Source organism: Sprattus sprattus, assembly GCF_963457725.1.
Source record: "Sprattus sprattus genome assembly, chromosome: 7".
Lineage (NCBI taxonomy): Eukaryota > Metazoa > Chordata > Actinopteri > Clupeiformes > Clupeidae > Sprattus > Sprattus sprattus.
Window position 1 is genome coordinate 25,247,128 of NC_137926.1, and position 27,331 is coordinate 25,274,458.

A 27,331-nucleotide genomic window follows, 5' to 3' on the forward strand; every position below is an offset into this window, starting at 1 on the left:
ATACGTTTCATCTAGTTTTCAAGTATTTTTTAAAAAAAAAATGATTCTGGGCTCACTAAGGCTGAAAATTCATGATCACGGTTATTAACTGGTATATAACACGTGTAAGTCTGATTGATTTGATGGTTGATGGTAGCTTAACTGGAGCGTTTGTTTTCGTTTTTGCACCCAGTGAGTTTTCTTATTGCACACACAACGAAAGGATTGTGCTTGTCCAGGCTAAACAAGGGCAAAATTGTCTACCTCGGCGTGTGTGACAGTACTAGCCCCGCTCAGCAATGGAGGTGGACAGACGACATGAAGCTTTCCCATAAAAGTTCTTCCAAGTGTCTATGGGCAGACACAAACGGGGCGCAGTATGAGGCTCGCCTGGTCGTTCTCAACGACTGTGGCAGAGCACCTGCATGGAAATGCTACGATGAATGGGGGATCTTTGGGTTAGTGGACAAGCCACTGTACCTAAAGAAACAAGGCATACGAGTTGTTCTTCAGAGGGACCCTAGGTATTCTAACTGGACCAGAACCAAAATCGATGAAACAGGAAAACGGCAAATGACATCCCTTTGCCAAATCAAAGGTGAGTGAAGCCAAACGTTTACTCATGCAGAACATCTCACAACATTTCTGCTACAACTACTCTGTTAGAGTAAATTAGTGATAATTGAGCATACCCTAGAAATAGGCTACACGTTTCTGTTAAACACTCAATTTAAAACCACTTTAAATTAGTGTATGATGACCGGGGAACAGAAAAGGACAAAATCTCAGCATAGGAAAGCAGAGGATGACACTCCGGGTGTCAATTTCCTTGCACATTGTGTTCAAGGCCTCTGTCAGCCGTCACAGGAATGTCGTAAGCAGAGGTCTTTCCTGTATACTCTCTAGCATGCAACGATTGATCGCACTATGTTTAAACGAGCTTAAAAATTCAAAACATGATCTTCTTTGCGTAAAAGTTAAGGTTTATTGACTCTATGATGATGCGACCCATCACCAAAATGTCACCTGATACAAATTTCTTCTTTGGATCTTAGACCTGGTGAAAACCACCATATAGGCTAGGGTCTTTGGTAACTTAAATGTAGAAAAGGCATTACATTCGCCATAGAAACATTTCAAAACACACACACACACACACACACACACACACACACACACACACACACACACACACACACACACACACACACACACACACACACACACACACACACACACACACACACACACACACACACACACACACACACACATTTGGAAACTTTCAAAGCAACATATTACATATGCCCCAAGTAGTCAGACTGTTTAATTTGATGTCACTCCTAAGAATACCATCCATGAACTAATATCCATAAACATAATGTATTTCATATATTCAGAATATGCAGTTCAGTCCAATTATCATAATAATGTATAGGAAATGTAAAGCAAAATGACACTCTATTTTAAATAATTTCGCATACAGTATATCCAGTTGTGTCAGAACAGATTAATACATTCAGTCCCTAATACTTTTTTCTTTATAGGTCCCACAACAATCTCAACATCCACATTCTCATCAACATATAAATCTACTGCTTATACTGGCACATCTTCAGAAAGCTCCGAAACATCCCTCGACCCATTATTTATTACAAATACAAATCATGTTCAGAGAACTCACATATCCACACAGCAAATCACAACATTAAGAGCCCCTGTGACTGTTCAGGCCAGAGCGGTCACACACTCCAGTGACATGGCGAGGCCTCGGACTAGGAGGACTGTGACCAGTGCTGTCAAACCTGTGTCTGTGCCAATAACCCCTGATGCACTTAATGGAAGTGATATCACCACAACGGGATCTGATGCTTCATTTACTGAAGCTGTCAATACAGGTGACAAAACTGACTTCTCCACAAGCTCTGCAACTGTATTGCACCGTGGGTTTGCGGATGAAACAGTCTCGTCCGAGGCCTTTGCCTCCGAAACCCAATCTGCTGGTGTTCAGGAGCTGTCAGTTGCAGCTAGTACCTTCACAGCAGGTGTCCCCACCACACATCTTCCCATGGATGACATAGAAATGTCTCCCCTCACAGAATCAAAGTCTGATCCTGTTCCCTTCAGTCACACCGCAGGGACCACTTCTGCTACAGACTCCGTAACCACTAAAGCTCTGACAACAATGACACCTGAAAGCATCCCGCATACTGATGCAAGCACACAAACTGAGGAGGCATCTGCATCCGCTGCCACTTCTACCACAGTCTCAGAGACAACCACAGGAATATTCACCACACCAGTTCAGTCTACCATTACACCCAAATCCACTCTGACCACCAGCAGAGTGCCTCTGGTCAGAACTAGAGGTACTACACCCATATCAAGTCCATCTACCAGTACAGTTACTTCAGGTCCTCCAACCACTGCTTCAGCTCTTAGCACCAGTAGTCCACCTGCATCCAGCACTACTCGTTTCCTAATTCAAACTACTGAAACAACTGGGATGCCAACAAGCACTGTTGGTCTCATCAGCAGTATTCAGACAACCACAGCTGCTACTGAAACAACTACAACCACCGCTAAGCTAACCTCAACCACTGTTTTGACAACCACAACCACAGCGGCAACAACTAGCCTAGACAGAACGACCACCACAGATAAAACCACTCCTGAGTTAACTACACCCATTACTACCCTGGCCACAACTACCACACCGCCAACTACTACTACTGCTGCTACTACAACTCAGAGGAGCACAACGTATCCTACAACCACAGCCACAACAAAGCTGGTGAGTATGTCGAAATGCATAGCTAAGTAATAAAAGTTACCTGAGGTCTATTCAATGAAATCACAACTGACTTGTGGATAAATTGAGTTTAACATTGTTTTGAACCGCAATGCCCCCAAATTGGCTGTGTTGATTTAATACATTTCCATAGTGAATAGCAGTCTTGTATGGTTTTGGGTGGACTTGGCATGTCTGACTCTGTAGATAGGAGCACCATAACAGACCTATAATATCTTCACAAAAACAAATGTTCTTACATTATCCCAACAACATTAATAAATGACAATACCTATTAATATTGTAACATCATAATATTGAAAGCCTTCATGTGTAAAGCAAGTTGGGTTAGTTTGTTAGAGGCTTTGTAGCTAAATCAACCACAACGATTCTGGGCCTCGTTTCCCGAACGCTAAAAAGGACTTGAAATCGGTCGTAAGAGGGATCCTACGTTGCAGAGCGGTTTCCCGACGCCGCACTTAGCTTAAGTTTATCTTTCGTTGAGAAGAATTCTACGTGTGGTCAGGACCAGTAGTAACTTCACACTTAGCGATGCAATCCACCAGGGGCGTCGTTCGGCCTATTATAGAAGAAATCCAAACGATGTTTCTGTGTATAGCACATCATGAGAATGTCATTGTTTTACCTGCCTATTCCCATCAAAATAGAAATAAAGAATATTGAGTATTTGAAAATAAAGATTATACAAAATAATATGTTATTGAACTAAGGAGATGGCTTTTCTGACTGTGTAGTTAGGCTGCAATATTAGGAAATTGACATGTGATTGAGCCGGGCTGGAAATCAATCAAGAGGGTGGCACCCGCTAGCCTTTATATATTTATTGAGGTATTGTTCTTATGTCGACACTTGTTATATTGGAACTTCATTCATGAGCCTATACATGGGTTTCTTGTATACAAACATTGAAGGCTGATCCGCGCAGAAAGCCATCTACCCTAATACAAATGAATACAGAAAGCCCAGTTTAAATGTATTGTTTATTACTTATTTAGCCTATCGTTCCCTATTCTGTTGCCATGAATGCTTGCACACACCCTCAACATATTCCCAAACGTAACCTTGTACATTGTTGAGCCTTTTTCTATATTTGATTTGATTTGATATTTTATTTTTCCTGGCAAACGGATGCTTCCTCCTGGGTATACTGAACATCTTACCAACTCTGTTAGAGCAGTTCACCACACAACAACTCCCTGTCATGTTGCCTTCCTCCACAGCTTTCTCATCCACTTCAACGTTATCTTGCTTCTTTCTGCCGCGAGATTGCGCACGCAACCAGTGATGACGTAGCCAAGAAACCCATGTATACACAAGTGAGAAAATCGACTCGTCTGACATCGATGAACAGGCGACCTTCACCCTAAGAGATACTTAAGAACTCGTGCACGTGGCGCTCGTGCACCTGACTTTAAGATGATGTTCGGGAAACGCTCGTAAATAGAAAGTGTTACTGAGTCTACTATGTCGCCACAATCCACGTAGGCCGTTAAAATACGTCGTTATCGGGAAACGAGGCCCTGTTGGATTTTGGTTTTCAAAGATGGTCACTCAAAGGAGCTTTGAAGGAGTTGTCTGAGGTTGCTGAAAAAGCGAGCCAGAGGTTATGGCTGAGGCACTCACAGACTATTTGGGGACATGTGAAGTAACCGTATTATATGAAGAAACCTGTTGCTACATAATGTTTGGGAGCCAAAGGTGACCAGAGTTTGTACCCCATATTATTCCTCTACCCTAGAATCTGGGTTTGTATTCCGGGGGGGGGGGGGCTCTCCCACAACCGACCCCTTTCCTCATCCTATACCTGGGTTCGTACTCCCTAGGGGCTCATCCACCAGCCCTTCCAGCCCTTACCCTGGATAGCATGTGGTATGCCATAGTAGAGTGAGATTGAGGTTTACATAATTAGTCAGGGCATCATTCAGACACTGAGATGTGCGTGTGAAATCGTTTCAAAGTGTATCTTGAGGTGTATCTGTGGTTGTCCCTGGTATTGACATGTGTCCTCAACCATTGTGAGTATGGAGGGGGTGGGCCTGGGACACCAGGCACCACTGTTCAGTCTTCTGGATGTGCCGTGGGCTTAAGTCAATGAAACACTGATGAAGGAAGATGCCCATTTAACAAACCCCAGTGAAATGCTTACAAAGGCATCCTGTTGCTGTTTTTGTTGTTGTTGTTAGGTTTTGTTAAGTATCTGTATGATGATTGTAGTGCACCTTTTTGTTATAGTACTTATTGGGTATGAGTCCTTCTATGTGACAGTGAGAGGTTTGGCCACTGTGGGATTTTAACACTTTTTCTTGCATTTCAACAGATGTCATACAACAGAATGCAGGGTTCACATCACATACTTAAGATTTTGTGAAAAAATTGAGAAAACATTATTTGAATGTTTATAAACTTTACTTTTTGAACACAAAATTAGTTTTCACATAACCTTGCAGTCCGGCTTGCAGCCAAGCCCAAGACATTGTGTATCAGAGAAAGTCCACATCAGGAAGGAAAGAAGGGTGGGGTGACAGGAACGAGAGGGACTGCTGTAGGTGCTGGTGTCATAGAGTCAAGTGAAAGTTTGGGACCATGAACCTTTGGGAAACATGGATTTATCTCTTTGTAATTAACCCTTGACGAAGTCATGACTGCCATGAAAAAAAATGCTCCTGAGAAAGGATGTTTTGCACGCAGCAGGAATGTTCTCCCCCCACGAATGATTCTAATTGCAGCATAATTGAATACTTTTAAGATATCGTGATCGAAATTTTGGATACCGTTCAGGACTTTGTCATTGTCCAGGAAGTGTGAAACTAGGGCTTTGTTAAAAGTGGAGGACGAGCCGAATGACGATGTCGGAATCAGAGGATGGAAGGTTACAATCTGATCTCAGATGCGCAGTCATTTTTTTGTATATACGTAAGAAAATCAGCAACAGCTAAAATAATTTGGAACAAATACAAAATATGTAAACCAATTTTGAACTACTGATCGCTTATGCTATGCTGCGAACGCGAATAAACCAACGAAATGTTGACATGGGACGTATTATATTTATTTATGTTGCATTTTATTGTATGCATATGGAGTCAAGTCAAGGTTAGTCAAACATTTTTAAAAGCTTTACTCGGTGTTTGCATTTCGAACACGAACGGTAATGTGTAACTCTGTTTTACTTGCAGCCCGAAACGACGGAGGCAATCAGATGTTGGATAAATAGCACGGAGATCAGTGCCCGCACCGATATAATTGAGTTAAAATTAACCACCATACGAGAAGCCTGCAATTTCAGCGTGATTGATAGCAGCGTGTCTTCTGAAACGAACTGCCATTCAACGGGGGATGACAGTAAATATTTTCAGTGTCTAATTAAGGATCTGAATCCTGGCTCTTTTTACCAACTGGAAATAATTTCAACGACTGACGGAGAGAGAAAAAATGTTTCAGTGCAAACAGGTAAGACAAAACTTAATATTTGAAATTTGTATTATATGCTATCAGTTGAATCATTACTCTGACAGATTTTTGGCACTGATGTGCAGTAGAGACGCATTTTAACCAGAGTTATTTAGGGACTACTTGACCCTCAATAGCCTCAATCGAACGAATAGTCTTTTTGTGACATAGAATAGGACAACAATTTTAAAGGTTTTGCGCTATTCTTCTAGGCTAAAGAAAAACAACTGAAGTCTCCTTCGGTTCCAGTGACACTTATTATAATGTTTTCATTTGTCTTTGCTTTTTTGTAATTTAAATACCAAATGGTCATGCAAAGTCGCAGAATTAAGCTTTCAAACCGCCAGTTTACTTATACTATCAAAATCTACATTCTGTAATTAATATAGAATAAACTGCACATTGACAGAAGTGCACTAACAATGCCATGGCTTTTGCCTTTGTATATTGCCTTTTTGGCCCTGTTACAGAGTAACTTAAGTCCCATATAATGCATTAAGTAGCATACCTTACGTTCTTAAGTATTAAGTAAAAAAGTATTTTTAAAAAAATATGAAGTATTGAATATTGACTGCTAGGTTTCGAAACTCTGCACATAATGTTTACTGGAGTCATGAGTTCCACTTCCCATGTTGGATTGCATAATGAATTTAGAGATAACCTGTACAAGAACAAACTTATCCTATTTACATGTAAAAGGGTTGAATAACTATAGATGGATTCATTAGTCCATACATTGTCCTTTCAGTATGCATTCAAATGAGGTGGTTTACTGTGTTATTGCACTTTAAATGAACCAATTTCATGTATTCATCTATATAGATATTGTTGTTATGAAAAACACCCTTTCTCGTCCTTGTATAGAGGAAAGGGGAGGCAGAAGGAGATAAAGAAAGAGGGGTAGAGAGAGAGAGAGAGAGAGAGAGAGAGAGAGAGAGAGAGAGAGAGAGAGGGAGAAAGGTGCCTTGGAACCTGGTGATGTGCTTCTAGTGTTGGTAGAAATCAGCAACAATCCTGGGCATCTAATCTGAAGTGTTTGTTTCCAGAAAGATCTCCTTTTCCCCAGTCATTTCCCCCTTCTCATTGTTACCTCGTTCTAACGGATGCTTTGTTTTGTTTTGTGAGGCACATAGATTAGATAAAGTGAGCGGGTGTGAAATGTCCATTCCTGGCAGGTCACCTCTTTCTCCATTCTTCCTTTAGTACACCTCAGAATCAACCCAGCAACAGCAGACTGAGACGCCTTAGTGGCTATTCATGATAAAAAACAATGAAACATGAATAGAGATAGTCTCTAGTAACAAACCCTCTATATAACACTCTATATATTATGGGCATATACTGTATGTGAAACATATAAATAACTGAAGTTTGTTAATTCAATCACAGACAAATACAGAAAGACTGGTGAGCAAAAAAACAACAACTAAGTCTCTCTTTCTTCTAGGGTTTAATACTCCATATTGTTCTTGCTGTTTATGATAGCATTGGTAGGGCTGCTCTGTTGCTTTCTCAGGTCCCTGGAGAGGAAGCCGTTAGGGAAAGGTAGGGTCCAGCAGCCAAGGGATGATAGCCGCCTCTCTCCCCCTCTACCCAAGCTCTGTCCAAGGGTCAGGGCTCGATGTCCACTTCCTGCAAGACTCCCCTCTGGCTAGAGATGCACGCAGCCCCCCCCCCCCCCCCCCCCCCCCATGCACCTCCCCACAGAAGCACTCTCCATTCTCTGCAGCGGCCACACAATCTTATCTTTCTGAGCAATCTCAGCCAGTGCAGCCCCACGGCCCAGCACAAAGAGAGGAAACTCTTGAACCGCGTATTGTTGTGTAACATCATGAAGTCTACACTCACAAAGATTTACATTACTCCATAGTGACACATTGACTCTCACATTTATTAGAGTTTGTATTGCTGGACTCCGATTCCTTTTGTGGCTATTTGTTGGATTTTCTCATAGGCATGTTTGAAATTACAGCCTATACTGTCCTCTATTCATTGGTTCAATTTTTCCCTTTAACACGTCCACAAGTTTTATACTAATCTGACAAAGTGGGTAATCTTAAACCTTTCCCCTGTTCCTCTGACAGACCCAGAGCCGCCCACAGATGTGGTGGTCGAGCCTGACAGCAATTCCACGTCTGGGCTGCGTGTGCACTGGTCTCACCCGCGTGGCAGAGTGGATTGGTATGAGCTCAGTCTGGAAGACGCAGGCACAGGGGACCGCCGGAGCACCAGGCTGATGGGCTCAGCAGCCCCACAGTTAGGCTTTACGGCCCTCACGCCTGGGACCCTCTACACCCTGCATCTGCAGGCCACCGCAGGGAACAGAGTCTCTGCTCCAGCACTGAGCACCGCAGCCACAGGTACAGGCACCCAGAACTCGTGACAGCTGGTTTCAGCCAGTAGTTTTTAACCTGTCACCGGATATAAGTTTGTTTTCATTGATTCAAAATGTAAAGCCATACATGCTCTCAGACGCAGAATCAGCCTTGTCTTTAAAAATTACTAGTGCTGTCAGTTTAACGCGTTATTAACGGCGTTAACGCAAACCCATTTTACCGCCGTCAATTGTTTTATCGCGCGACTAACGCAATGTTTTTTTTTCTAGATTTACGTTCTTTTTGGCCTCGCAAACTGTGTAGTAGGCTAACGTTATGTTTGAGTGAATGGTGAGCGCAATACGGAGAAATGGATGATAAAAAGCTTCTGAATATAAAGTTTACCTTTGAAAGTTGTGTTGTGTTAAAGAAGCGAGCTTCACTGTTGTCTGAAAAAATCAACAGGCAGCTGGCTGAAAGCACAGAAGAAGTAGGCTTACCTTGTATTGGTATCTGACTGTTACGGTTCATTGTTTTTTAAATAAGAGGCCTGACCTCTATGTTCACAGCAAACTTGAAAAAAATGTTAAGCCATGGTCTAACTGCACTATAGGCTGAGTCTTTGTTTATCTGAAATGTGGACTTTATAATTTTATTTTGTACCGCAAGCCAATCCACTTTTCCATGTTGATAAGAGCATTAAAATTAAATAAAAATGATGGAAAAAAAATTCAAGGGACACTTAGAATAGATAAAAATGTGCGATTAATCGTGATTAAATATTTTAATCGTTTGACAGCACTAAAAATTACCCGTTAATGTTTATTATTTGTAATGACTGTACACATGTACACTCACACTGTCTACTGAGCCACCTATAAAGAGGCCAGAGCAGTGCTTTCACTATTTAACATATATACCTATAGAACAAATATAATTATGATTATACAGTATATTATGATGAAATGATGTTTCCTTATAAGATCACACATGGTGTCAAGAACTTCTCTTTCTTGACATTATTCATATTCCTTTATTTTGACTCCTGTTTTCATTTATATCCCTTTGTTCACCTCTTCAGCTCCATCTGCCATCAGGGGCCTGAAGCTCTCTGCATCCTCCAGAAACCTCAGCGTGTCCTGGCAGCCCGGTCCTGGCCGGACAGAGAACTTCTGGGTGCTGCTGATGGAGCAGGAGAGCCTGGTGCAGAATGTCACTCTGGGGAGTAGGGTCACCTCCCATAGCTTCACTGGTGTGACTCCAGGAACTCTGCACAGAGTAGTGGTGGTGGCAGAGTCTATGGGCATCCAAAGCAGTCCAGTGTCTAAAGAGGTTCTCGCAGGTAAGACATAATTACAGGAGGCTGCTTTCAGGTCTGTCAAATTAAAGGGTTTTGTTTAGCATAAGTAAATATTCTTATCTAAGTTTAGATCCACTACCTCTCCAGAGTCTCCTCAGCTTCTCAGACAGACCTTATATACACCTACAAAACTTCTTCAGCATTTGGCTCTGAGTTGAAAGCAAACGATATTCACATATTCACCTAAGGCATTAAATATGCCAGTTTCTAGTATATTAGATGGCATTTTGTCATAATGTAAAGCAATTGTATAGCTTTGGACCAATCAACTCAATGATACACATTAGACTTCACAAATGTACAAAGTTCAGTTTATGACATTATGCACATTCAAATAATCAGAGTATGCCTCTGTTCACCTCTTCAGCTCCATCTGCCATCAGGGGCCTGAAGCTCTCTGCATCCTCCAGAAACCTCAGCGTGTCCTGGCAGCCCGGTCCTGGCCGGACAGAGAACTTCTGGGTGCTGCTGATGGAGCAGGAGAGCCTGGTGCAGAATGTCACTCTGGGGAGTAGGGTCACCTCCCATAGCTTCACTGGTGTGACTCCAGGAACTCTGCACAGAGTAGTGGTGGTGGCAGAGTCTATGGGCATCCAAAGCAGTCCAGTGGCCAAGGATGTGTACACAGGTAAGACTTAAGCCATCTCGGGTGCGGTCAGATTCTTTCTTGATATGTAATGAGTGAACCATTTGTCTTTGGACATAAAGTTCGCATTTTGCCATGAGGCATCACATTTACTTTTCCGTTCTACAAATGACAGTGGGAATTATAAAGCAAAACTAAGACAAAAACACACACACATACAGGATAACACATACAGGAAAACATCATTCCAGCTGTTGCTTGGGATCTATGGCACCGCACCGAACATACTGCAATTCAGCAGTGTTTCAATTTGAAGTTTACTGTAGAATTCTGTAGAAAAGTTTGAAGGTTTCAGAGTTACAAGGTGTTAAGAATGAATGACTGCTGTAAATGCTAAAGAGTGTAATACTTTTGGTGTTTGTGTAAAATCACGGCAATTCTAGATTTCTCATTGTGGACACTGGCCTGCACTCTCACTCCATATGGGCTTGTGGGCCATTGTTCTCACTGACCTCATCAAAGCTGGCCATGAAAGCATAGAAAGGAGAATAAGTAAAGTGTATTGTCTCCCTTTTAATGTCCAACATCCTGTGTTGTGACATTCGAAGGGGAAGCTGGCAGACCTTGCCCACCCTCGCTAGCCCTCAGCGGGTCAGGTGCAGGTGTCAGGCCCTGCTGGACACAAACGGAGCGTGTCTCGCCAAACCCTTTGCTCTTTTGTTTGACTTTCCACCGCACCTCGCCACCAACGAGCACCCCCCCAGCAAGTGCCGCCATTTTTATCATTCTTTCCAGGATATTTTCAGCCCTCGGCCTCCTCCCTTCCTCAGCTGCAGTATCTGGCAGTGTTCAGGCAGCGTCATCACCCCCCCTCTGAGATAGTTACCCTCCCCCACCCATCTTCCCCATCCAGCTTTCTTATCATCTGTTCTTTTAAGGAAGCCCTTTAAGAATGACATGTGTACGTGACACATTCAAGTCACAGCTGTTCCTCCCTTGCCGAAGTCAGTATAGCTTGGGTGACATTTAAATGATCACAGCTCCTCTTATGCTTCAGGTTGTTTTTGTTTTAAGATTTAGCAAAAAGAGCTGGCAAAAACGGCGGTTGCACATGGTCAGAGGTCTGTGCAATTTGCATAATGGAACACATTTGCAAAGGAGCTGGGTACTGAAACAAGAAATGTACAGCTTACATCTTTGCTAAAATGTTAAATGTTTAAGCAGCCTTTCGGGCCTTTGTGAGCAGGCGAGCTCGCTATAATTTCTAGTAAAAGTTTTGAGGTTTTCTGAGGTAAGGGATAATCCCACGGGTGGTGTTCGGCCGTAGGCAACAACACCCATGGGATTATCCCTTACCTACCCCACTCCCACGAGTGCTATATTGCTTTTATAAAACAATTCTACCGTCAACAAATTAACATTTCAACACAAAGTTATTGATTAAAAATGGTTTATTTCGCCATTGTTTCTCCGCAACAAAAAATTGTTCCATTGTCAACGTCTTGGTTTGGAATTTTAAGAATTTTGAATAAACGGTTATCATCAATGCGAATTTTTCATTGCGGAGTGATTTATTATTAGCTGTGAAAAGTCCCGTAACTGTTGGTATGTTGACAAATACACCTATAGCATGGAACGTCTCTCGTCCAATCAGAAACAGCTAAATTACGCGATTGTTTTATAAGTAAAGATATAGGCCTATGCTAGGGCCCATAATCCTGACAAAGTATTTTGATGAAATTGATGTGACATTCTATAGAAGAATTTGAATTTGTACCAGACCTGTATTAAGAACAAGGGTTATGTAAGCTTGCATAGCACCAAAGCCATCCCATGACTTAAATGTTAAATGTAGCATTTCTTGGATTCCCTCTCAGCACCTGCTACTGTGTCAAACCTGAGGCTCCAGAATAACGGCAGCCAGGACAGCCTAAGAGCCTCCTGGGAGACAGCGCCAGGGAACGGGGAATCCTACACGGTCACCCTGTCCAGCGGCAGCATAGTGAAACAAATACCTAACGTCTCTTTCACCAACACTGATTGGCTTTTCACTGGACTGATCCCTGGGAAGACCTATGATGTCTCAGTCAAAACCCAGGGCAGAAAGTTGACCAGTGAGATCAAAGCCAGTGGCCAAACTGGTGAGTTATTTTTGCCGGTGATTGACTTGTTGTTCCAGAACATTCTAAGGAACACAGATGATGCTAAAAGCTTAGAGTAAACAAGTTAACTTTTTCGTTTGGCTATTTCTCCACTCTAGCATTTTAGTATTCATTTTATATTTGATGCTTGATTTGTTTGCTTCAGTAGAACACTTGAATGAATGGATAAATATATCTTTACCCCTCCCTAGTACCAGGCAAAGCTACCCAGCTGGTGATGCAGAAGGTCAGTGATCAGAGAAGCCTGAAGCTGTCATGGTTGCCCCCTAGAGGAGAATGGGAGCGCTATCGCATCCTGCTGCTCAACGGCTCGTCTGTGCTGGTGAACAGGACCGAGGGGAAGACTGTGCGGCAGTGTGTGTTCCCTAGCCTCACCCCAGGCAGGCTCTACAGAGCTGCGGTCGCTGTGGAGAGTGGCCTCCTGTCCTCTACTGCATTCACAGAAGGAAGACTGGGTATATAATATGAGCATTAGTTCAGTCAGTAACTGCTAGACTGGATTGTAGACATCTGATGAAACTGAATTAATAAAACCTGTCAAATTAGTAACCTGATATTATTGTTTTGGTCTTTCAGATTCAATCTTTGAATTATATTCCTTCCCATAGATGAAGTGGAAGTTTTATATTACCTGCTTTCTTGTGCTGATTGAAACCCAAACCTCTCCTTTCTCCATATCAGCACCGAGGTCTGTTCAGAAGCTGACCATCCACCACAGTGATGAGACGTCCTTGGGGGCTCGGTGGAGCCCTCCTGTGGGAGAGTGGGAGAACTACACTGTGCTGCTGAAGTTCCAGGGCTCTGAGGTGACCAGGCGGACACTACAGGCTGCCTTGACAGAGAGCACCTTCAGTGGGCTGACACCTGGAAGACGATACGCCATTGTGGTGATAACCAAGAGTGGAGAGCTAAGCAGCACTGCATCAGTGACAGGACAAACCAGTGAGTCATGTTATTACACGTGTTAGTGGATGTTGTTAAAAGTGCAAGATACTGCCAGACATGCAACTAAACACTAGACTTACTACTACTAACGACTTACTGCAGGTGGACATTTCCTCTGTATGAGACTTTGATTCATATTTTTTTCAGTACTTCCACACCATGCAGTGTAGTTAGGACCATGACAGCGTAGGCATGGTATCTCATGGGCTGGGCTGATTTATAATGTTGTTATTTCCATACTCTTTAACTAACGTAAACAATAATTATATTGTCTTTGTCTGTGTGTGTGTGTGTGCGTGTGTGTGTGTGTGTGTGTGTGTGTGTGTGTGTGTGTGTGTGTGTGTGTGTCTCCAGTGCCAGCTGAGGTAACCAGCCTGCAGGTGAGCAGCGAGGGCAGCACAGACAGCCTTCTGACCAGCTGGGAGCGTGCGGCAGGAGAGATCGACTCGTACCGAGTGCTCCTCATCCACGACAGCATCGTCATCAAGAACGAGAGCGTGCCTGCAGACACCTCATCCTACCACTTCCAGACCCTCAAGCCTGGCGCCCTCTACAGGGTGGTGGTGACTACTGTCAGGAATGGCCAGTCCTCCAGACAGAAAGTTGCAGAAGGGCGCACAGGTATGAAATGTTCTGCATATTGTTGAACACATCTATTTCTGCATTTTTTTCTACTTGTTTTTTACTGTTAGATTCAGCAGTGATTTTAAATTATCTCTAGATTTATATTTGTATATACATTTAGAATGTTCTGTGAATATTAGCTTTCAGCTCTGTGGTATTTTGAAAATAGTGTAGTGGAAAGAGAAGTTACAGAAGTTTGGTGCACATATTTTAAATAGATTTTAGTAGTTCCATTTTTGTAGGTCATTGTAACAATCTGTACAAAATACTTTCAAGGATACATAGCTGATTGGAAGGTCTTTATTTCTTCCTCTATCCAAGAGATCTCTCTAACCGACCAACTCTTGATTTCAAGAGAACCCCTGAAAGAATACCGCAATATAAAGACTCTTTGGAAATCTTTGGAAAATGGGGGGAAAGTTGAATGACACAGTTAAGGAATGTGTTTGCCTTTTCAGAATTGGAGTAGAGAGAAACAGGAAGAAACCATAGGGTAGCCTTCACAACTTAAATGCCTTTAGACTGTGGAGTTCACAACGGTCATGTTTTCTCTGGGGTGAAAAGGAGTTTGTTGAATGCCACTGGAATGCTGCCGGAATTTTCAGGAAGCACAAAGTACGTGTCACAAAATGCCAAGGTCTTTTTGTCGAGGCTTCCTGTTGGGTCTATTGTTTTTTTTCCCTTTGAGGAAGGATGTTATACTATTTTGAGTTGCATGCAGGAGTCTGTTGAAAGTTTGTTAGAGGACCTCATCTTTCTCACTCTAGGTCTCAATCTTTCTTTCTGCTCTCTGTCAGTTTATTTCTCTTTAGTATTTGTCTCTATCTCACAACACTTTCTCTCTTTGACCTTCTATCTCCCCCTCAGTGCCTGCTGCTGTTCAGGCGGTTACAGTGAGCAACAATGGCCGAACTGACTTCCTCAGCGTTTCCTGGTCTCCATCGCAAGGGGAGGTGGATAGCTACCTCGTCGCCTTGAAGGACCGAGACAGGACGATACACTCTGCTGTGGTGTCCAAGTCTAGTCCTGAATGTGTCTTCAAGTCGCTTGTGCCTGGACGTCTCTACAACATCTCCATCACATCACGCAGTGGCAAATATGAGAATCACACCATGGTGCAGGAACGCACACGTAGGTTATACCATCAGGGTCAAAAAGATGCTTTGTGTCACTTCATACTGCCCTTTGTTTGGCCTTTGGGTCATTCTAATTCTGTTTGTTAGGAAACTTGAACATTTTTGCATTTTATTTCCTTAAAAGACATAGTTCATATTAGCCATTCAAAAATGGCTTGTGTTTTAAACAGGCAGTCTAGGTAGACTATGTGGACTAATGACTAGTCATCATCTTTTAAATAGTCTGATCACATAAAAAGTCACAAGACATTGGTTCCTGCAGTCTATGGACAGGCAAGCTGTACTCTTTACTAAATCATTCTCTTGTTGCTCCCATGATCTCAACCTCAGAGCCTTCCAGTGTGCAGATGCCATCTGCCATCCACGGTGCCCGTGACGACTACCTGAGAGTATACTGGGGCCATGCGGCTGGGGACTTTGACTTTTACCAGGTGGGCATCAAGCACAACAACAACCTCATCCAGAACAGGACAGTGTCCAGGATCCAGAACGAGTGTATCTTCACTGGGTTGGAGCCGGGCCGCCTCTACACTGTGATCGTTAGCACCTGGAGCGGAAAATATGTGTCCAGTGCATCCACAGATGGGAGGACATGTGAGGCCACCATTTTATTTTCTCTGAATCTGTTTTTAATAGATGCAATATAACAACAAATTGTAGATGCAAAACACGTAAACAAACACACTTACCTGTATTGCATTTCCCTCTCTTTTACACAACACACACACAAATACACAATACACAGACACAGACACACACACACACACACACACACACACACACACACACACACACACACACACACACACACACACACACACACACACACTTTTCATTGTTCAAATGGAACAACATATAGCAAAGAGAAATATTGTACATTGAGGAAAGAGAGCACATTACCTCACATACAATACCAACATTGAATGAAAGCTGATTGATATTCAGTTGATATTTTTTTCTGGCATTTGTCACCTTACTCACTGACCTCTTCTTCCCCCTCCTTCAGTCCCTGCGGTAGTGAGGTCTCTGACTCTAGCTGGCCAAGGCACCGAGGAGCTGCGCGTGACATGGGCCTCGGCCCTCGGTGACGTGGACCACTATGAGGTGCAACTGCTCTTCAACGACATCAAGGTGTTCCCCCCCCTAACACTCAGCAGCACCACAGCCGAGTGCCTCCTCCCCTCCCTCACACCGGGCCGCCTCTACAAGATCGTGGTGTCCACCTTCAGCGGCCCCAACCAGAAAGCCAAGTTCATCGAAGGCAGGACAGGTAAGGCAGTCAGGAGAACCTGTCCACAAAGCACTTAGTTTATGGCTCAATACTGGGCTTGTTTGTGTCATTTTTCCTCACACTCCTCAGAAAAGAATAGCTTGGGTACTTGACTTGTGAGAAATTCTATCCAGTAAGTCGTTAATGGTAAATACTTACTTACAATAATTACTGTAGTTAAATCTTAAATCTTCAGGTAAATGGAGGTACAGTAGAACGCTAGTATCCAGAGTTTTGTCTATCTGCAGTTACTGCGGCTCAAAAATATGAGGTGCAAAATTACCAAAATGAACGATTCTTAGGTTTGAATTCTGCAGCCTGACTGCATCTTTGCACTTAATACATGGTGTACTGTATGTCTTTAAGCGCATCTCATCTCTTTTAAAGTGTGTCTGTCCTTGATTCTTCCATCCTTGTTGCATTCCGTCTTCATTTCTTTCATGTTTTTGTCAAAGTGAAGGGCTAGGATGTAACAAAATGAAGGAAGGGAGGAAGATGGAAAAGTTTACAAAGTCTTGTTAAAGATATTTTTCATTGCTCCATCGTTTGTTGAAGGTTTAACGTCAGAAAGCCATTCATTTCAGAGAGCAAGACTATATTCACATAACCTTTTATTACAGTTTATTGTTATAATTGTTTTACATTATTATCCGATTTTCTTGTTTTTGATGTCTGTGTCTAATTTATAAAAGTTCATCATAGGTATGAATGTACCTATTATCAGCACTTTTGGCTACCTGTGGTAAGTCTTGGGCCGTATACCCGCTGATACAGGGGCACTATTGTAAATGCCTCATACTATTTGTGTCCATTTAAGAAATATCCTAAAGAGCAGCACTGCTCATTCCACCGGGAGCTCTGCATGCTTATAGCTATGAGGAGCTAGTGTGAGTACTGACCATGAACGTCTCCCTCAGTGCCCAGTAAGGTGAAGAGCATTCACATCAGTAACGAGGGCCAGAGCACCAGCCTTAAACTCAACTGGACCCCCGGGCAGGGTGATGTGGACAGCTATAACGTGTCGCTGTGGGGCCCTGGCCGGCCAACTGACACCAGGCACCTGCCCAAGCACGTCAACCAGCTCAGCTTCAAGGACCTGCAGCCGGGCCAGAAGTACTCCATCACTGTCCAGTCTATCAGTGGCTCCCTGCTCAATAACAACACAGCCACCGGGCGCACCAGTGAGTGTTTAGCAGTCTTTATTTGCTAATCGATGATGATGAAAATTTTAGAATTTTTTAGATTATTTGTCATGGACAGGGCAGATAATTGGAATCTCTTCAACTGTTTAGATGTAATACACTAGTTATAAAGTTACCCTTTCTCTCTCTGTCTCTATCTCTCTCGCCTGTCTCTCTCTCCCCTAGTCCCCTCCTCTGTTACAGCCTTACAGGTGGATAATAAGCACACCACCGGTAGCTTGCTGGTGTTGTGGCAGGCGGGGTGGGGAGTGTTTGACGGCTACAGCCTGCAGCTGCTGGACGAGAGGGGCTTGCTGGTCACCAACAGCTCCGAAGACGCCAGCTCCACCCAGCACCGCTTCGGCCGCCTCACCCCGGGGAAGAAGTACCGCGTCCTGGTCCACACCCTCAGCGGCGGCATCCTAAGCACGGGCATCTCTGCTGAGGGAAGAACCCGTACGTGGTCATCCGCTAAATATCCCTAATGTGTCCATGAGTTCAGACGAGAGCAGTTTAAACAAAGGTCTACCTAATCATCAAGTTATCAAGTTATAATAATTATAATAATAATATCATTATTCATTTAATTAACTTTAATACTTTCAAAGAGCTCGCCATGTCTTTGCATGCTAACTTAAGTTGTTGGCTTGATGAGACAAAATTAAACTACTGCGACATCATATGTCAAGGAGCTTGTGCGCTCATTGACATATAGATGTGATGGGGATGCATACTGAGAAACTTTCTTGCTAATCAATAGCATGTGATGCATCATTTAACTTTGCTTTTTGATAAAAATGGTTTCTAAAGTGAGCAAGGGTAATTGTTTTGAGTTGATATGGTAGCCTACATGTACATTGTGCATGATAATTAAAGACCATTTGTGTGGTTCCAGGTCCTTCGGCTGTCAACGATATCCTCATCAAGGCCAATAGCACCAGCAGCCTGTCCTTCCGTTGGTCTCCACCAGAGGGCGAGTTTGATGGCTATGACATCTACCTGTACAGCAGTGATGAGGTCCTACATGACCGCAAGAATGCAGAGGCCAAGACGCTTGAGTGCTCCTTCCAAAACCTCAGTCCTGGGGCACTGTACAAGATGGTGGTCCTGACCAGGAGTGGAGACCAGAAAAATGATTCCTCTATCTGGGCCAGGACGGGTGGGTTATCCATAGTTGGTTAGTGTGATGTGGTCAGTGTCAACATAGACACTGGCCAATACTGCCTAAAGAGTAAACAAGATAAAAAACACTGAAAACTTGAAAAACTACACAAACTACACAAGAGTAAGTAAAGGTGCCCGTGCATCTTTCATAACAGCCATTGAAAAGCGCTATATAAATGTAATGTATTATTATTATTATTATTAATAATATTAATAATTCTCTGCTTTGTGTGGTGTGTGTTCAGTCCCTGCTGCGGTGACAGCCCTGCAGGCGGCCAGCGGGAACCAGACCCAGGGCCTGTGGTTGGGCTGGGAGAGAGCCGCCGGTGAGCTCAGTGGCTACGTGCTGTCCATCTACAACCCCGACGGCTCCCAGCATGCCGAGCAGCAGCTGGAGCCCGAAAGCCACGAGCACACCTTCCAGGAGCTGGTGCCAGGGCGACTGTACGCCGTCGTCATGCTCACCCGCAGCGGAGAGCTCACCAACCAGGCGTCCACAGAGGGCAGGACAGGTGAGAGGAGAGAGACATGGTGGAGCGGTGGGCGCTATCAACGTGTACAGTTTTGCAGAGAATCATAAGCTCATATAATCATAGCAGAATCATATTTTTGTAATCTATGTGCAGAGGAGACAGTTACTAACACAAGGCTAGACCCTCCTGTCCATCTCTCAGGATATCAAATGCTGAAGTGAAATTCAAGGACGTTGATAGAGAACACATTTCCACATAACCTAACAAAGGATTGTTTCACCATGAATGTCATGGTTACATATTTTATACATTCTTCTTTTCTTTGAAGTCAACTTCATCCACAGGATATGTGATATTACTATGATAAATACTGTGCCAGAAAAGCCAGTGCCATTTGTTCTAAATGTCCTCCAACCTCCACAGCGCCCATGTCTCCAACATCCTATACCTTTGGAGGCATCACCAACACCTCGCTGGAGATCACCTGGAGTGGCCCAGTCAACACCGACTACGATGACTTTGACCTGCAGTGGACTCCCAAGGACCAGCTGTCCGTATTCAACCCCTACCACATGCGCACCTCTGGCAGCCGCATCCTGAAAGGGCTATACCCTGGTCGCCTGTACACCTTTAACCTGCGCACTGTCAGTGGGTCTGGGGCGGAACAAACCACCTACAGTGCAGCTATCTACAAGAGCATCAGAACCAGTATGTGGTGGTAATGGGGCTAGCTGGGGGGGTTTGAAGGTGCAATGTTAAAGATACAAATCATAGTTTCTGCTCAACCATACGCTTTTTTTTTTCAAGCTTGTGTGATTTCCCTACTGTAGTCTGTAGGTTTGCAACTGTGATTGTGACATTTGAAGATTTGACATTCATGGTATTCTAAGGAGATTAAATGTCATATTATCAAGGGATAATTTCTCACTCTCCTTGCCAAAAAAAGTTATCTTGTAGAATATTACTGTGGTGTAGTACAGGTGTTACATACAGTATGTAGACCTCATCATATGCCATAATATCCCTCCCTGAGGTTGTACCCTCTCTCTCCTGCAGAGCCTCAGCGGATCCAGAGCCTGCACTGCCGGCCCCAGAGCTCCACGGCCATCTCCTGCTCCTGGAGCCCCCCGGAGGCCGACTTCGACTCCTACACCATCGAGTGCCTGCGGCAGGACTCCCGCCGCCTGGTCTACTCCCGCCGCACCGGCCGCGACAGCACCGTCTACCACATCGTCCAGCTGGAGCCGCACAGGCGCTACATCGTCTCCATCAAAGCCGTCTCAGACAGCATGACCAGCGAGGCAGCTGAGGAGAGCGTGGTCACCATGATCGACCGTAAGAACGCCTTCCTTAATATTACAGTCCTTTTAAAGCACCTGGCTTTAGATAATGTTCATAATAATCTATCATGTTCTGAAGTGTGTCTGTTACATCTTCTTAGCAATATTTTATGCAATGTATGTATTCAGTTTGTAGTGGGATTCGAAGGTGGTAGGATGTGGTGTTACTATGGATTGACATGACTTCCATCCAATGATTGAATCCAATGTTTCTTAGGGCCTCCTGTTCCTCCACTAACCACTCGAGTCAGCGAGAGGTCAGACCACATCACAAAGTCCACCATCTTCTTCAAGTTTAACTGCAGCTGGTTTAGTGACGTAAATGGAGCTGTGAAGGTCTTCACGGTGGTTGTGACCGAGTCTGATGGTAAGCACTGTTAAAATAAACAATATATAATCATATATATAATGATATTTAGTTTGATTACTATCAAATAATGCAGTGAGCTGAGATGGTGTGTGATTATTACAGTACAGGTGCTTGAGTTTCTCTGCATTATATCTTTCAGACAATGAAAACGTGCAGCCTTGGCAGCAGCATCCTCTGCCCTCTTACAAAGAGTACAGATTCAACAGCTCTGTGAAGACCTACCAGACCAGTTACTTCCCCAGCCACTGTGTGGAGGGCCCTGACAGCTCCCAGGGTTTCGAGATCAACCTGGGCTCAGGAATGCAGAACCTTGGTGGGAGCTGCTCCCCAGAGCAGGATCCAAGCGTCTTCTGTGACGGACCACTCAAACCAAAGACCGCATACAGGTAACTGAGACAATGTACCTACGCTGTGCAGATGACCTGAGCCAAAATGGTGGATTCAGCCACTCTGATACTCATAAGGGAGTTCTCCCAGAACACTGAGTTTCTGAGTTAAGTTCACTTTTTTTCTGTTTTGTCTCTTTGTGTCTGTTTGTCTCAGGGTCAGTGTGCGTGCCTTCACTCAGCTCTTTGATGTGGAGTTCTCCCCTCCACTCTACACAGACACTTATCTGTCCCTGCCATTTGTGACAGAAGCAGGTGAGTGAAGCGCTCAGGATTTCCATCAGTTGTCACAAATCACAGATATGATGAGTATTTAGCATAAGTTTCCAGAGTTTCGTAATGATGTATGTTAAAATGTTTGATATTATGATATGATATGTGTGCTGGTTCAGTGGTGTACATTCATGTTTGTCTCTGCCCGCAGAGCCTCTCAGTGGGGTTATTGAGGGCGTGAGTGCTGGATTGTTCCTCATTGCCACCATGGTCGGAGTGGCTGCCCTGCTCATATGCAGACAGAAGGCCCGTAAAGTGTGAGTGTCCTCCACTGGTTATCTGCGCCAAGAAAACCTAGAATGATGGAAGTTCATGAAAGAGTCCAGCTTGTTTGAAATTCAGTAAATTTGGATAAAGTATATTTTATTGTATTATTTTATGGATAAATGCGAGTCTCAAAATATGAACTACTACTCCCATTGCAAAGTGTGGGTAGATAAACTGTGGGGAGAAAAACGATTTTATAAAATCTTGTTTCTTTATCCATGAAGCTTAAGTCTGAGCTCCTCCCTCCAAAGCCTTCACCACGGTCTGCATTTTAAATAATAGTTGAATTAAAAGATTTGTGTCAGACAGATAGAGAGACAGGTTACTTTTGTGTTTAAACCGCTCAATAGCAGTGTTATAATCTATTATGAATATAACATACCAACATAATAACCCTTGATGCTAATACTGCTACTAATAATGAAAAAGCACTGAGCAACAACACTTCCAGGGGAAACACTGTTGTATTTGTAGGTTGTAGTTACTGTTGTATTTCTAATTTCTGCAGCGTGATACAGCTTCCACTTGGATTTGACATATGAACTAGCCAGTCCAGTCCAGTAATGGACACAATGTTGTATATGTGTAGGGTGTGAAAGGTCATGGGAAGGTCCTTGAATAGTCAGTTTGAGAAATGTTCTCAACAAAAATGGGTGGGAACCCTGCATGAAGGTTTGTGCAGTTCAAATGCCTTCATCAGCGTCATTTGCCCTGCCCATCGTGCGTTTTATGTGGGTGGAAAGGCTGTTCTGAAGAAGGAGGGTTCAGCTAAATTATCTGAAACAGGTTGGGAGGGTGAGGTGAGGTGTAGGCATGCCATGAGTAAAACAGTAGCGCTGCACAAGTTATGCAATATGCAACCGCAATAGAGCACAAGGTTATTCAATATGCAACCACAAAAGAGCACAAGGTTGTTCAATATGCAACCACAAAAGAGCACAAGGTTATGCAATATGCAACCACAATAGGGCGCAAGGTTGTTCATTTTAAAGGGAGGGACAAACCTGTGAGGGCAAACAGGAGCAACTGCATTCCTATCCCTGACTGGGTGGCAGGCAGGACAAGGGGTGGGGACAGTACTGTATAATAGCCCTTACCTTACCGCCACACACTTCCATATTAGTGTGTGTTACCTGGACTTGTGTTGTCTTGCAAAGCTTCATGCCTACTTCCACCTCTGCTCAGTCACCGCATTTCTATAACTTTAAGCCGAGGAACAGATTTTTTACATGGGGCAAATCTACTGCCAAACACCTATGGTTTGTAGAAGTCAACTTTTTAATCGCGATTTAGAAAAATGTTCCTCTGTATAAGTGAATGATCATTTATTTAGTGTACTAATTTAGTGTACTTGTGTGTTGTGACAGGAGTGTGCAGGAGCCAGTGGTGAGGATGAGCATGAGGAGAGAGCGGCCAGCCCCTGGAACACATGTAGCCAACCGAGGGTAAGGTCATGTCCTTCATTCTCCTGTGACGACTATCTCAAGGTCACAAGACGTTATTCGGTAGTCAGTACAGACAGTTGGTTGGTCAGTGAGTGTGGGTACAGGGATATTTTTTCCATGTGGTTGAGCATTGTGTGGAGGTAAATGGCGGATAGTGAAAAATGTTTTCCATCTCTATTTCAGGAATCGACGTATTTCAAGGTACGGTTTTTATGATTTGATTTATTCTCATTGGTTTTGTGCGACTGGTTTCATTTTATTTGACTAATACCAGTGTGAGTGTTAAATCTCTGTTAATCCTTTTTACAGCCCAATCAAAGTTTTGAACTTTGAGATACATCTTACCAAGTTACAAGCAGACTCCAATTACCTCCTCTCAGAAGAATTTGAGGTAGGAGCGCACTGAAAATGCAAACATTACCTTGGCGTAAACATCCATTTATGTATGTCCTCTGAACACCTAACGTTATCTCAAGTCACTCGTGGCACAGCTAATACATACAGATTATGAAGCAGTCCTGACTGAAGTCTGAGTCCTGACCCTGACACCCCATTGCTCCATCAACAGTTACTAATCCTGTGTCTCTCTCATGCCTTCTCTCCTTCAGGATCTGAAAGATGTTGGCCGCAATCAGCCAATGGACACAGCCTTACTGCCTGAAAACAGAGGGAAAAACAGATACAATAACATACTACCCTGTAAGTCCACATACAGTGTTATTACGCGTGGGGATAGGGTAAAGAGAGCTAACGCTTTAGTACACTTTGGAAAGTGGGTCAAAATCAATGTGAAATGAATAAAATACCAGGACATTGGAGCTTTGCTCTGCATCTTAGTGATGTGCTATAGCAGAGGTTGCATGTTAGCTGGACTTTGCTGAACCTGTTATGTATCTTGAATAGATGACTCAACAAGGGTGAAGCTCTCCTATGTGGACGATGACCCGTGTTCTGACTACATCAATGCCAGCTACATTCCTGTAAGATCAAATTGCAATTACTGTGCTTGACTGTGTATGTGTGAGATGTGCTGGGACCTATCCATTTCACATGTCATGTTTCTGTTTTAGGGCAATAACTTCAGACGTGAGTATATCGCCACCCAGGGACCGCTGCCTGGCACAAAGGATGACTTCTGGAAGATGGTGTGGGAACATAATGTACACAATGTTGTCATGGTGACACAATGTGTGGAGAAAGGAAGGGTGAGGGAAAGATTCTCTGTACCCTTCTCTTTCTTTAAGCTCTCTCTCTCTCTCTCTTTTATCTCTCTCTCTCTTTTCTTTCTGCCTTTCATGGCACCAGCCTGATTTAAATGTTCTGTTCATGTCTGTTTTTTAACAGGTCAAGTGTGATCACTATTGGCCTTTTGACCAGGACCCTCTCTATTATGGAGATCTTATTGTTCAGATGTTGTCAGAATCAGTTCTTCCTGAATGGACAATCCGAGAGTTTAAGATATGCAGTGTAAGTAATGCCACATGACCTACACAACTGTTTGCCTTTCAAACATATTTCTGGCAGAATCCTCTTGTGCATTGTCACTGAAAATGACAGTCTGTCACTGATATACACCATTAGTCATAATCATCCTCATCATCATGTTGGTATACTGTTAATCCTGAGTGGTGATTGCCTGATTAGGAGGACCAGCTGAACTTCACCAGGGTGGTCCGTCAGTTTCACTACACTGTCTGGCCAGACCACGGCGTCCCTGAAACCACGCAGTCCCTCATTCAGTTTGTGAGAACGGTCCGGGACTACATCAACAGAACTCCTGGCTCCGGGGCCACAGTGGTCCACTGCAGGTTGGTTTAGAACACTAATGATCATCTGAGGAGAACACTCCTCTTCCTGTGCCCACAATAGCATAAGCAGTTTAGTATTAGTATCATGAACTTTAATGTTATATAATTTCAGAATATGTTAGAGATTATATGGGTGTGTTAAACATTAAAAGGAGATAAATGTTGACGGTTCTATATTGTCTTTGAGTGTAGAATAAGTTCTCCAATTTGCTTCGATCTGAAAATTACCTCAGAAACATTTTGTTGATTGTGTTGTTGCCTCATTGCAGTGCTGGGGTTGGCCGAACTGGAACCTTCATCACCCTGGACAGGCTTCTTCAGCAGCTGGACTCCAGAGACTGTGTTGACCTCTATGGGTCAGTGTTTGACCTGAGGGTTCACCGCTCTCACATGGTGCAGACAGAGGTGAGTTCATGCATTACAACACAACACAGTACAGCATAGTACGGCAAACTATTACATTTTTTAAAGATATTACAATTTCAAATTTGTGAATTTGTGTGTGTGTGTTTTTGCTTTTTAGTGTCAGTATGCATACCTCCACCAGTGTGTGCGGGATGTGCTTCGGGCTCGTAAGCTGAGGAACGAACAGGAGAACCCTCTGTACCCCATCTATGAGAATGTGAACCCAGACTACCACCGAGGTGAGCATGTTCTCTAGCTCAGGCTAATTTGTGCCTGCAAAATAGGAAATATCCCACACAAGACAAGAGGGAGTTTAACTGAACCAGTCAATGTTGAAAAAACACAAACCTGCATGATACAGACTCACAAGTTACAAATAGAATTACAATAGAAAATACATTATTATTATATATTTTATTTTTGAATAGTGTGTTTCAGTTTGTGTCATACCTTATCAAATCTTTATCAAAACATAACAATCCAGGAGGATGGCAAACTGGAATGTATTAATATTCTTTTTTCTTTTCTTTTCCTTGTGAACAGATAAGGTGTCCACCAGACGTTAAGGATTGTAAAGACTACTGGAAGAGGAAGAGAAAGGAAGAAGAGGAAGAGAAGGCAAAGTCCATGCAAATACTTAATATGCAAAGCACTAAAAAAGCTATCAATTCTATTTTTATACTATGTGTATGATTTTTGTAATCAGTATTAATTATGAAGGCAATTTATTGATATTTAAATAGATCTTTGTATATACTTGTTTTCCTTAAATGTATATACAAATGTACCAGTTCCTCTTGCACAATATATTGGTGATAGCTTGGGAGTAATTTCTTGTAGAGACTTTTATACTGTTATAAAAAATCTTTTCCAGTTGAATACATTAGAATAATCTAATAATAATGACAGATGGTTTAAACTGCTATGGACAGGATTTTGCTGTCTATCCTTAAATTACAGATTGTGATGGGTAGCTTTGCATTTGAGAATTAAACCATCATTTTCAACTGTCAATTGAGTTTCCTACCAACGTCCATTATTTTATCCCGTGGATAGTGATGGGATATCATTTATCGTATCTCATTTCAGTTATTCAGGGTTTATTCAGGGATTTATTTGGCAATTTTGATGAAAGAAGTGAACTCCTGTCAACTCCTAAAGTTTAGTGTTATATCAACTGGATAGTGTCATTTGAGAATTTAGTGGAGGAGAGATCAGAGCCATATGATTGTATTTTACACTGTTGTTGTTTATCAACTAATTATTGACTTTTTGGTAAATACTCTCTTTATATCTAATACATATGTATTTATATTTATATTATTATTTTACACCGCCTGGCTAGACTGCTGCCAATTCATTGAAAAGAAAGGAGCATAAGACATTTTTCATCCATTTGTCATTACAGGCTAAGTAAATATTGCACATGTCACTGAATATGTTTTGCATTGAATAGTAATACCAACAGTGTTGTCTTGCAGTAACTGAGAATGTACTTTCATTATTAATAAACCTGTGTTCTTTACATGACTTTTAGGATGCCATCATACCACATACACTGTATGAGCAGATCCTTTGGA

At 43.0% G+C, this 27,331-nt stretch overlaps 1 protein-coding gene across 2 annotated transcripts; it reads left to right on the plus strand.

Annotated features, from left to right (window-relative positions):
• Positions 1-2,208: 2,208 nt before the first annotated feature.
• On the plus strand, positions 2,209-27,331 carry ptprbl (protein tyrosine phosphatase receptor type B, like). 2 transcript variants are annotated; one of them, XM_080842489.1, is made up of 33 exons: positions 2,209-2,773; positions 5,968-6,241; positions 8,326-8,601; positions 9,638-9,898; positions 10,284-10,544; positions 12,380-12,643; positions 12,856-13,119; positions 13,346-13,606; positions 13,964-14,230; positions 15,101-15,364; positions 15,700-15,963; positions 16,376-16,639; positions 17,557-17,820; positions 18,007-18,276; positions 18,716-18,979; positions 19,230-19,496; positions 19,881-20,165; positions 20,514-20,792; positions 21,015-21,164; positions 21,307-21,553; positions 21,711-21,808; positions 21,978-22,083; positions 23,461-23,538; positions 23,722-23,739; positions 23,848-23,929; positions 24,147-24,237; positions 24,442-24,518; positions 24,609-24,743; positions 24,883-25,005; positions 25,183-25,346; positions 25,616-25,751; positions 25,870-25,990; positions 26,295-27,331. In XM_080842489.1, the coding sequence occupies exons 1-33, from the start codon at positions 2,486-2,488 to the stop codon at positions 26,315-26,317; spliced, it is 6,486 nt and encodes a 2,161-aa protein (XP_080698615.1). In that variant the 5' UTR covers positions 2,209-2,485; the 3' UTR covers positions 26,318-27,331. The 2 variants fall into 2 exon arrangements, with proteins under 2 accessions (XP_080698615.1, XP_080698616.1); XM_080842490.1 differs by lacking the exon at positions 2,209-2,773 and adding an exon at positions 5,429-5,884.

Excerpts from the sequence above, each read along its gene's own strand:
- ptprbl (XM_080842489.1), top strand. The coding sequence starts at position 2,486 with ATGCCAACAAGCACTGTTGGTCTCATCAGCAGTATTCAGACAACCACA. Across the intron at positions 9,899-10,283 it reads GTCTAAAGAGGTTCTCGCAG|CTCCATCTGCCATCAGGGGC; the intron begins GTAAGACATAAT and ends TCACCTCTTCAG. Across the intron at positions 20,166-20,513 it reads CTACAAGAGCATCAGAACCA|AGCCTCAGCGGATCCAGAGC; the intron begins GTATGTGGTGGT and ends TCTCTCCTGCAG.